Source organism: Cebus imitator, unplaced genomic scaffold, assembly GCF_001604975.1.
Source record: "Cebus imitator isolate Cc_AM_T3 unplaced genomic scaffold, Cebus_imitator-1.0 Scaffold0, whole genome shotgun sequence".
Lineage (NCBI taxonomy): Eukaryota > Metazoa > Chordata > Mammalia > Primates > Cebidae > Cebus > Cebus imitator.
The window spans coordinates 18,438,500-18,449,960 of NW_016107315.1; the positions used below are offsets into that span (position 1 = coordinate 18,438,500).

The window sequence follows — 11,461 nt, forward strand, 5'->3', positions numbered from 1 at the left end:
TGATCTTATGGCAGTGCAGAGGCTGGAGGCGGGAGAGGCAGGGGCCGAGATTGACAGAAGACTCCCTGGAGGAGGTGACAATAGCCTGAGTCTTAAAGAATAACCAAGAGTTGCCAGGCACGGTGGCCTATGCCTGTAATCCCAGAACTTTGGGAGGCTGAGGCAGGCAGAGCACGAGGTCAGGAGATCAAGACCATCCTGACTAACACGGTGAAACCCCATCTCTACCAAAAATACAAAAAATTAGCCCGGCATGGTGGCAAGTGCCTGTAGTCCCAGCCACTCGGGTGGCTGAGGCAGGAGAACCACTCGGACCCAGGAGGCAGAGGTTGCAGTGAGCCGAGATCTCACCACTGCACTCCAGCCTGGGTGACAAGAGGGAGACTTCATCTCAGAAATAAAAAATAAAAAAAGAATAACCAAGAGTGAACAAGACATGATAGGTCTTTCAGCTGATTGAAAAGGGGCTGGGATTCCAGCCAGCTGAGACTCAGGCAAGGAGATTCCCAGCAGAGTGAACTTCGCAAGCCAAAGCGCGCAGTTGTAAAAGGGCGGGCTATCCTCGAAGAAGAGTGAACGGTCACACAGAAGAAAGCTGCAGAGAGGAGGCCTCACTGGAGAGAACTGGGGAAGGCCTCCATGATGAGGAATTGATTTTTGTGCTGGAGCAGTGGGAGCCACTAAACACTGTGAGCCGTAGCCTGAGCCTCCGGAACAGTCACCTGGCCGTAGTGGAGGGAGGCAGATCGGAGGGAAGTGGGGAGAGAGTTGATGCCGTGGGCCCAGTTCTGAATCAAACAGCAGGGGACTACTGGGTTACATCAGTTAGCTTCTGCTGCTGCAGGGGATAAAAAGTAATATATTTTCCTCATTCATTACAAGGTTTGCAGCTGACACCCCTGTAACAAAAGATAGATTAACAAGAGAAAAGTGCAACGAATTTATTTAACCAAAGTTGTACGTGAGCTTTCAGAAATGAGACCCAAACGCCATGGGAAAGTTGTGTATTTGTGGGCTTATGTTCAATAAAGAATGGGCAGTTGTGCAAAAATGTGACTGGGCAAAAAGGGGGTATGACCTCATAGTAACAAACTGGAAGAACTTAGCAAGGCTTTGTACACTCTTCTTGGAGTTCCTGTGCACCATTTCTTTCCTCTGGGTATAGGGCAGGATCCTTCCGAGGGTCTGATGACCTAGTTGCAGTAGAGATGGGTCAAAGAATTTTTAATGGCTAGCCCTCACCCAAGAAGGCAGGATATTAGAAAGTAATCTTTTTTTTTTTTCCCCCCCAAGCTGGAGTGCAATGGCACGATCTCAGCTCACTGCAACGTCCACCTCCTGGATTTAAGCTATTCTCCTGCCTCAGCCTCCCAAGTAGCTGGGATTACAGGCACGTGCCACCACGCCAAGCTAATTTTTTGTATTTTTAGTGGAAATGGGGTATCACCACTTTAGCCAGGCTGGTCTTGAACTTCTGACCTCAAGTGATCCACCCACCTTGGCCTCCCAAAGTTCTGGGATTACAGGTGTGAGCCATCTAGCTGGCCTAGAGAGTAACCTTTTTGCTTCTGCTGTTTCCTCAACTTCTAAGATGCAAGATCTTGGAGTATTGTGTTCTGAGCCTTGATGCTGCATTAAAANAAAAAAAAAAAAAAAAAAAAAAAAAAAAAAAAAAAAAAAAAAAAAAAAACCACCTAAAACTATGAGTCAGCAGTCTGGGCTGAGCTCAGCTGAGACTGCTCATCTCTGCTCCACATGGGGCTCACATGTGCCTTTGCAGCCCATAAGCACTGTGTGCCTCAGTAGGCACAGAACGTGGGGGGCCCAGAGGGAGGGGACGCCAAGCCAGGTAGAACAGTGTGGAATCACCCATGGAAGCAGCAGTGTCTTCACCCAACTCCCAGCATGGCAGAGCAGGGAAAAAGACATAGACCTGTGCTTTTCCAAGGGGACCGAGCACCAGACTTCTAAGTCCCAGCTCCCCTGCCCATTCATCACCTTTCAAAGGAATGAGCCCAGTCTGCTTAGAGAGCCAATAACATGCCACATCATATATCAGACCCTTTATAAAGTGTTTTCCTATATTACATCTTCCTTGACCCTGACAACTATACAGTGAATCTGGTTTTATTATTTTATTTCATATTTTACTAATGAGGACACTGAAGCCCAGAGAAGCTAAGCAATTTTCACATAGCCACAAGCCAGTAAACGTAGCACCCAGAATTTGAGCCCAAACTGCCCAACCTTCAAGTTAGCAAAGCAAAAGGAAAGGGGCAGGCCAGGCGCGGTGCCTCACATCTATAATCCCAGCACCTTGGGAGGCTGAGGTGGGTGGATCACCCGAGGTCAGGAGTTTAAGACCAGCCTGGCCAACATGACGAAACCGTCTCTACTAAAAATACAAAAAAATTAGCCAGGCATGATGGTAGGCCCCTGTAATCCCAGCTACTTGGGAGGCTAAGGCAGGAGAATCACTTGAACCCGGGAGGCAGACGTTGCAGTGAGCCGAGACCATGCCATTGCATTCCAGCCTGTGTGACAAGAGCGAAACTCCGTATCAAAAAATAATAATAAGGAAAGGGGCAACTAGGGAGGAGCGATTTACTCCAACAACTGCAGGTGGCTCTTATCCACAAAGAGGAATTGAGGTAAGAAGTGATGAAAAGCAAGACTGAAGAGTCAGCAGTGGCCCAAAGGTCAGACTATTCAGGTGGCAGTGAGGGACTTTCAGAGGATTTGAAACGAAAGAATACTAGATATTCAGCACGTGGTGGGTGAGTCACTGGTTGACGGGATGGGTGAATAATCAGACTTTTGTAGCAGTCACTCTGGAAAAGCGCAGAGGACGGGGGGGTGGAGGGGAGATGCGGTATTATAATCCAAGCATGCCATGATGATGGCTGATCCAGGAAGCCTGTGGGAATGGAAAGAGACAAAGCTCAGCGATACTCAGAGGGTTAACCAGGCTGGTTAGCAAGGCAGGGTGAAGGAGAGTGGAGCCCAGAAAGACTCCCACGTTTCTGACTTGGTCGCTGGACAGTGGGGCCATTCGCCTTAATACGGAATATGGGGAGGGATGGGTGTCGTGGGAGAGATGGTGAATTTAGTGTCACACATGCTGAGCCTCCAAGGCCCATGGACAGATGGGTCATGACTCCGGAGCTCAAGAGAGAGATCTGGCCCAAGATGCTTCTTTGGAATTTATCAGCATAACGATGTGAGTTGAGTTCACAGAAAAGTGAAGGTTTTCCATTTGATACTGTGTCAAATGAGATATGGCCAGCAAGAGCTAACAAGAAGATCAACATTTAAGGAGTGGGAAGAAAACAAAAAGTAACAACCAGAGAGGAAGGGAAACGCCAGGAGGGAACCCCGGAGGCCAGTTTAGGATGTGTCTATTCCCCAGTGTTACTTTCCTCTTAGTACTTATCAATGCCTAACCTTACATTATGTATTTGTTTATTCATTTATTGTCTGTCTCCACTAGGGCAGAAGCTTCATGTCCCTAGTGCTTAGGGAGGGCCTGGCACATACTATGTGCTCAATACGAATTTCGCCAAAGAATTTTCAGCAAGCACTGGAAAGCTGACCCTTAAAACCAAGTTTAAAAAAAAAAAAAAGTCACCTCCCCAGGGTCTCTACATTCTGCAGTTCTGCATTGTGGCCATTAGGTGGCGGATGTGTGTAAGTGAGGAAGTGGGAGGCTGGGATGACACGCCGCCCAGAACCTGAGAACCAGGCAAAGCCACAAAAGGGAGCAAGGAGTTAGGCAGACTACAAACATCATTTGTCCTTTCCCTTAGCAGACATCGCTAAGGCACCAGCTGCGAGCCAGGCTCGTGCTTCCTGGGGCCCTCTGAAACTCAGATTGCGGGAGGGAAGGGAGGAGAGTGCCTGCCGGGTCTGAATGCCCCCTGGGACCAGCAGAGCCCGATTTGCAGAACTGTAGGGCCAGGAGTTAATGCAAGGGCTGCTGCGGCTGCAGGGACAGTCTGGGAGCTGCTCTCACTCCAACAGAACATATTACAGCCTCAAAAAAACAACCCAAGTCTAAATTCCAACTTCACCACTTATGGCTGTGTGATCTTTGCCAAGTAATTTGCCCTCTCTGAATCTCGGCTTCCTAACCTACAAAATGAAGACCTTAATAGTCCCCACCTCAAAGGATATAGAGAATAAAATGAGAGGGCCTTGGCACAGCACTTTGCACACAGCCACAAAGCTAAATATCGTTCCTAAAAGTTAGACATAATAACCAACATTTGCATAGCCCTTTACAACATTCTCTGTGTATCTTTCATATCATAAAGTAATTCTCCTGATAACCCTGCAAGATAGGTATTTTTATTATCTCACTTCCCAGATAAGAGGGCTAAGGTTGTCAGATTATATGACTTGTCCACAACTTTACATATGGTCCATAAAGTGACCACCTCAAGTCAAGTTCAGCTCAGCAAACGTATATGCCACCCTGCCCTGTGCGGCAGGCAGGCACTCTGCTGGGAGATGGGGATCCAGATGGAAGTCACGGTTCAGGGAAGAGACACACACAGATTTCCATAGGATGTGGTAGCTAGTGAGGCAGGGATGCTCAGATGCTATGGGATCAGGGATCAGACAGAAGCCTTATATACTTGGCCCAACTGGGAGATTCTAGAAAGGCCTCTCAGAGAGGGCGCCCTCTGAACTAAGTGTCAAAGGTGTGTAAGAGTGGCCCAGGAGACCAGTAGTCCAGGAGAACACCAGCATTTCAAGCCAAAGAAATGACATACACAAAGGAACCTGTTCTGAAACAAGATGGTACAGCACCAAAAGCCAGTAGCAGGGAGCAGTCTCCCCTTTCTCTGGCCTGTCCCAGAGGAGCGGAGGGAGCAAGGAGCCAGTGAAGGGATCAAAGGCCCCCATACGCATGTTTTTGTCCGGCGAGCCTTCCCTTCATAGAACTTGTCAGTTTGTCATGATTCTACCTAGGAGCCCTTAGGGCAGCGATCCTTCAGCTTGAAAGTGTGTATGGATTGTCTGGGGTCTTTTGAAAGGCACATTCTGACTCAGGATGTCTGAGGTGGAACACAAGAGTCTGCTTTTCTAACAAGCTCCCAGGAGGTGCCGAGGCTGCACACACGTCTGTCTTGGGCACTAGCCTGGAGTGGCAAGGGCCTTCCCATCAGCTCTAAGATGGCAGGCTGTGTCTGGCTTCACTCAGCCATCACAGCTCAGCTTATGACATGGAGGAGGCTGATGAGTGAAAGGTCGGGAGGGAGGGAGGGAGGAGGGCACATGGCAGGCTGACCGCAGGGCTGCAGTGGGGAATGTGGGGATGGAGAAGATGCTGAAGGTGTGGCAGATGCACCCCGAAGCCCTGGCATCCTCCCTCCACTGTAGTGGGTGCTGAAACTCCTAGCACAGACTCTGTCCCAGGTGAGGCCAGGGCCTGCTGAGTAAGGAGTGGCTGGAACAGACTTAGGGTCCATGGCAGAACAAAAGCAAAGAACCCACAAATGTCCTCCTCCCCACTCAGCCAAGAGTCTCTGCTGTGTCACCATGCTCGGCCTACCACCGTCTCCCCATCCTACGTTCCAGCCAAATCAGAGGACAGCAGCCACGGAGAAACAGGCTGAGAACCAGCTCCCAGTGCCAAGCCCTCCTCAGCCATGCTTCCCTCTCACCAACCCTGATGGTGGGAAGCACCAACCCTGCTGCCACAGCAACACATTGTTCCTACACAGCTGTCCCAGCTGGCCTCAGAGCAGCCACCACTTTGCCCTCCTCCCTCCCACTACTCACCCAGCCTGCTCCCAACTCTACCCAATACACACACACATGCACACATACATATACACATATATACAAGTGTATATACATATATACATGCATGCGCACATATATACACATGTGTATACACATGTATACACACATACGCACACTGTACATACATATATACATACACACATGTGTACACACATACATATGCACATATACACACATATACATATATACACACGTGCATACACATATACATATATACAAACTGTATACACATATAACATATACACACGTATACACATACACATATGCACGTATATATACACATACACATATACAAACACATGCACACACATATAGACATATATATACACGTGTATACACATATATACATACATGTACACATATACATATATACACCTGTCTATACACATATATACACATATATACACACATACCTACATATATACATACACACATATACACACACATGCATACACATGCATGCACTTATACATACACACATGTATAACATCTATACACATACACACATGTACACACATATATACATACACAGAGGATTAAAAATGCTGACCTCAGAGGTCAATGCCCATGGCAACCACCCCCACCCCATCTCCACGCCCCTTCTGAGGGTCTTTTATTTAACAAATAATGTTCAACAAATACTTCTTTAGCGCCTACCATGTGGTCCAGCAACATCACAACGACCAAGACAGATAAGGCCTTTGATGTCCTTTCTAGAACAATGACAGACAATAAATGAACCCAGTGATCCAGAAAGTGCAGGGGTGGGTAGTGGAGAGTCACTGAAGGGCTCTTGAAGCTGCAACCTCATTGACAGGAAGAGCCAGCAGGGCAAGGAACAGAAAAGAGCATTCCAGACAGAGAGGAGCAGGGCAAGCCCGGCCCGGAAGGAGCTGGGTTTGCTGAGCAGCGTAGAGGCAGTGGGCCCAGGGCCTGCCAAGTCAGGAGTGGCTGGAACAGGCTGAGGTCCGGGGCAGCAAGGGCCGTGGGTGCTGGTGCTTGCAGGCAAGGCCCACTCTCGATCAGCAGGAAGGCCCTGGAGGGCTTCGTGTTCATGACGGACCACTCTGTCAGCTTTGTGGGGAACGGACTGCTAGTTGAGTTAAATGAGAATCAGTCTTGCTCTCTGAAGGGCCAGGCATCTATGAGCTTCTCCACCAGGCAGTATGGGAGCAGGAGGGCAGCCCTGCTGGTCCCCCACCCCTCCCGCTGCCACTGATCAGCCATGCCCAGATACCAACCATCCAGGCTGATGGAACACCTGAAGAACTCCTGGAAGCCCACCTGGGTCCCAGCTGGGTGGCCACGTCAACATTGGAGGAAACTCCCTCAGTGCTGTCCTTGTCCTGGCACCAAGAGTTTTTCCAGCCTGCTCAGGCGAGGCTGGACAACCTGGCAAACTGTCTCTTAAAAAAGAGGTTATAGAGGTGAAAGAGAACCTTAGCACATGAAACAGGTGAAAGCTTTACCTATCCAGTTGGAACCAGGATTTGCGTCCCAAGCCCACTCTCACGCTTCTTTGCCCTCAGTTTCCCTCTCCCCATGCCACCTCCCTACCCGAGACCCCATTGTCCTTGGCAGCAGAATTTGGGGAAAGTTCTTGGGGGCTCCCTCCCACACACAGGGAAAGGATCGGGTGCCCCCACTGCCCACCCACACATGGCAAAGTCCGCAGGCCTGGGCGGGGAGGGGCAGAGCAGGAAGGGAGACTCCAATTGCCTGCTCCAGTCCTGGCCAAAAGGAGGGTACAGTGTAAAGAGCACAGCGACCCGCGATGATGTGTTTCCTTCATAATCAAAGCCCCAGGAGCCAGCTGGGTGCAAGAGTGCTGCTCAGCCGCCCCCAGCTAAGGCCGCGCTGTGGCCTCTCAGGCCAGCTTCCAGCTCTGGGGACCAACTCCGCCTGGGGTTCGCTCAGGGCCTCCCCAGGCCTCACTGCCCCAACAGTTTATGCCGTTTCTTCCTGACTGACAACAAGCCCAACACAAAACAGTCAACTATTTTTATCTCCGGATTAATCACCAAAAGGCTAACGCTTCCACCTTCCTTGTGATTAAAAATTAGAAGCCCAAACTCTATAGTGGTTGAGAATAATAACCAATCCTGCGAGGGGGTGATGAATAATGCATCTCTAGGCCGGGGCCGATCCGAAACTTCCTCCCTTCCCTGCCCGGCCCGGCCCAGCCTGGCCGAGTCTGAATGGGGAGGTAATGAGGAGCCCCCTTCCGCACCAGACACAGCTGCCAAGAGCGACTGCTGATTTCTCTTCAGCCTGCTGGCCCCCAAACACCCTCCCTCCTCACCAACCCCCACCCACCCCCACCCCCACCCCCATCTGGTGTGCAGTGAGGCGAAGACCAATCAATAATGCATGGCTACGTGAATACCCAGCGTGATAACCACTTATTTGGGAAGATGTAATCAGGCCCCATTCTGAGGGTGGATGTGCGTGTGTGGCTGTGTGTGCGCCTGAGCACTCCCACAACATGCCCCACTCCCTCCTCCCTCGTCCTCGCTCCCTCTAATCCGATATTCCAATAACACAACACTCCAGCCACCAGGAGGAAGGGCCTGTCCTCTGGGTGTTGGATTTTCGGGAAGGCCTCTGCGGCAGCTGCACTATACCCAGAGCAAGCAGATGCTCCATGCACCTCAGCCCAGACCCCAGAGAGCTGGTCCTGCCATGGGACCCCCTGGGAAGTTCCCCAAAGTCCCGATGCCTGGGGTGCCCTCCAGGGACTGAGACTTGGCTGCTCAGCTTGTGGCCTGCAGTGGGATTTTCAAGCCTCTGCAGGGGAGCATGCAGTCAAGGCTCCAAACCCCTGTTCAAGACCTAATAAATGTCAGTGCTGGAGGGCGGCCAGTTCCCAGATCCTCCGCACTCTCACACGCTCAGGCTGACACCTGAAGCCACCCGGAGAGGAGCTTCCGGCTCCACCCTCCAAAGTGCTCGAAGGCACTTTGCACAGCCACTGCGAAGGCTGAGGCCCCAGGTATCCAGGCTGTCCCCAGGGCTCTTTTTCCGGGCCCCAGCTAGCTCATGGAGCCCGAGCTCCTCCGTCCTGGTTGAGGAGGCTGCCTCAAAGAACGAAGGATGAAGGCTGGCCACCTCTGAGCCCGGCTCTTCCCGTTGGAAGGCGCCCACCCACCTCGTGGAGATGCAGTTCCCCTCCTCACAAGCGGTTACACCCACCCCCGCTCAGTGGAAAGCCCTAATCCGCCTCCCTTTTGCTCTGTGGCCAGGCCCACCCCAAGGAAGCCGGTGGGCACTAATGAAAGGGTGTGGGTGGGCAGCTGGAGGGTCATCTTCTCTGTTCAGCCCATTCCCGCCTGCTTCCTCCGGGCCTCCTGGGGAGGCCTGGCTCGAGAGGCCAGGGCCAGGCGGGGCTGCGTGAGGCTGACTCTGTTCCTGAGCCGGGATCTCGGTGGAGTCCAGGGCTTGCTGCCCCTGGGGTCAGTGATCGCATCTTAGAAGCCCCAGGGGGTTGCTGTGCCCTCAGGAAATGACACTGCTGGGCTATGAGTGTAGGTGCAGGCCCCCAAGGCCAGGCAGGGAGGGCAAGGCGGCTGGTCTGAAGGTTTGCTTCTTGGCTTCTTACTTGGCCCACGTGGGGGTTTCCTGTCCCTCCTGGAGCTTCCGGAGAAGCCAAAGTGGACCAGGAGTGGGGCCGATGGGGACGATTCCTTGGAATGGGGAGGGAAGCACCTCTACAGGCCGAGGCTGGAAGGCTGAGCCAGCAGAGTCAGGACAGGCCTGGAGCTATGACTGTCCAGCTCGGAGCTTCTCAGCCCAGAGCCCCGAGCACGGAGCCCGCTTAGAAGGGTGGGCTTTCTCTGGCCAGCAGGCAGAGAGGACCCTTTGTGTTAGGTCCCCAGGCTTCCGTCACCCAACTACCCCTTCTCTGTTTGCTGTGTACACACACGACTCATGTCTTGAGTGCCCGGAGACCCTGAGCCTCTGTCAGCCTCCAGAGCCGGTGGGCCCAGCCCCTCCTGGGGGAAAGGAAACAGGGATTCTTCAGAGGACAGTCGCCTCATCTCCTGTACCTCCTGTGGCTTGTCTAGGGAGCAGCAGAGGCCTGAGACCCTCAACATGTCCCCAGGCACAAGCATGGGAAGAGGCTGTGTGTCCTAAGGCAAGGCACTTCACTTCTCTGGGCCTTCCCTCCAAACTAATCATCCACCATCCTCCGGCCTGTGGACCTCATGGGAATCAAAGGAGTGACACCAGTAGGGCCAGCAAATGTCAGTGGGGCTTCCCTCAAGCACAGGGCTTTGTGCTGGGCACTGCAGAGGCCACGCTTTGACGTGGATGTTACCTCCCCCTGGCACTCAGGATCCCTTGACCGGAGCCATCTGTCTCTGACCCCGCTACAAAATGCGATTGGAAGGCTGGGCCAGGAGAGAATCAGGCTGCCTCTGGAGATGAAGGGGCTGGAGCCACTCTGGAGGAGTGAGGAGCTCGGCAGATGCCAGCATCTGCACAGCCCTCTCAAGCGCTGGCTCCACCCTGTCCCCTGCCCCCTGCCAGGGAAGGGGCCGGCCTAGTGCTCCCAGGTTCCCTGGGCCTGGCCTCCAGCCCTGGCCCTGCCACCGTGTGATCTTGAGCCAACCACTCATCCTGCTGGAACTCGGCTTTTGGATCTGTGTCACTGGGGTGATCATAATGTTGACCTCGCCAGGCTGTTGTGAGGACTAACTCAGACAGCAGGTGTGACAGTGCTTCATTTAAAGAAAACAGAGCCCGGTGCCATGGCTCACACCTGTAAACCCAGCACTTTGGGAGGTCGAGGTGGGTGGATCACCTGAGGTCAGGAGTTCGAGACCAGCCTGGCCAACATGGTGAAACCCCGTCTCTACTAAAAATACAAAAAAAAATTAGCTAGGCATGGTGGCAGGCACCTGTACTCCCAGGTACTCAGGAGGCTGAGGCAGGAGAATCAGTTGAACCCGGGAGGCAGAGGTTGCAGTGAGCCGAGGTTGCACCACTGCACTCCAGCCTGGGTGACAGAGAGACTTAGTCTCCAAAAAAATAAAAAAATAATAATAATAAAAAGAAGTTAAAAAAGAAAGAAGCCACAGACATGGCCTAGCCACAGAGCTCTGCTTCTGGGTCTGGGAGTGCAGGCTGAGGCTGCCTGCCCCGTCCCCTCTCGGCTGGCCCTGAGCAGGGATGCGATGATGGGTGGGAGTATCCTCCGCAGCAAGCATGCACTCACCTGTCAGGATCACTTCGCGGGGCTGCTCTCATCCTTACCATACAAGGGGATGATGTGTTTTATTCAAATATGATAATTATTGTTTGTCATCATCTCTCCACAAAATCCTCCCAGCCTGGTCTGCCATCCTGCCTGAGGGGGCGGCCTCGGTCTGACCTGGGTGCTTCTCTCCCTGCAGTACCGCCTGATGACCCTGTCATCCTGGGGGGCCCTGTGATCAGCCTGCGTGCGGGGGACCCCCTCAACCTCACCTGCCATGCAGACAATGCCAAGCCTGCGGCCTCCATCATCTGGTTGCGAAAGGGAGAGGTCATCAATGGAGCCACTTACTCCAAGGTGAGGCCTGGTGAGATCCTAGGGGAGGGCTGGAGGGGAGCGGGTGGCTGTGGATGGGCTTGAAGGAAAGTGGGTGGGGAGGGGGCTAAAAGGAGG

At 52.5% G+C, this 11,461-nt stretch overlaps 1 protein-coding gene and 1 long non-coding RNA gene across 9 annotated transcripts in view; one reads left to right on the forward strand and one right to left on the reverse strand.

Annotated features, from left to right (window-relative positions):
* Positions 1 to 11,461, forward strand: part of KIRREL3 (kirre like nephrin family adhesion molecule 3) — a 563,974-nt gene that overhangs the window by 504,809 nt on the left and 47,704 nt on the right. For all 8 annotated transcript variants that reach the window (XM_037736196.1, XM_037736201.1, XM_037736200.1 and 5 more), the window contains one exon: positions 11,208 to 11,365. In XM_037736196.1, the coding sequence (XP_037592124.1) occupies positions 11,208 to 11,365 (158 nt within the window). The remainder of the gene's footprint in view (positions 1 to 11,207; positions 11,366 to 11,461) is intronic.
* On the reverse strand, positions 927 to 9,792 carry LOC108302546. Its single transcript, XR_001824401.2, has 2 exons — positions 9,732 to 9,792; positions 927 to 1,193 (listed from the first exon to the last, which is right to left on the reverse strand). It is a non-coding gene; the product is annotated as an uncharacterized LOC108302546 (long non-coding RNA).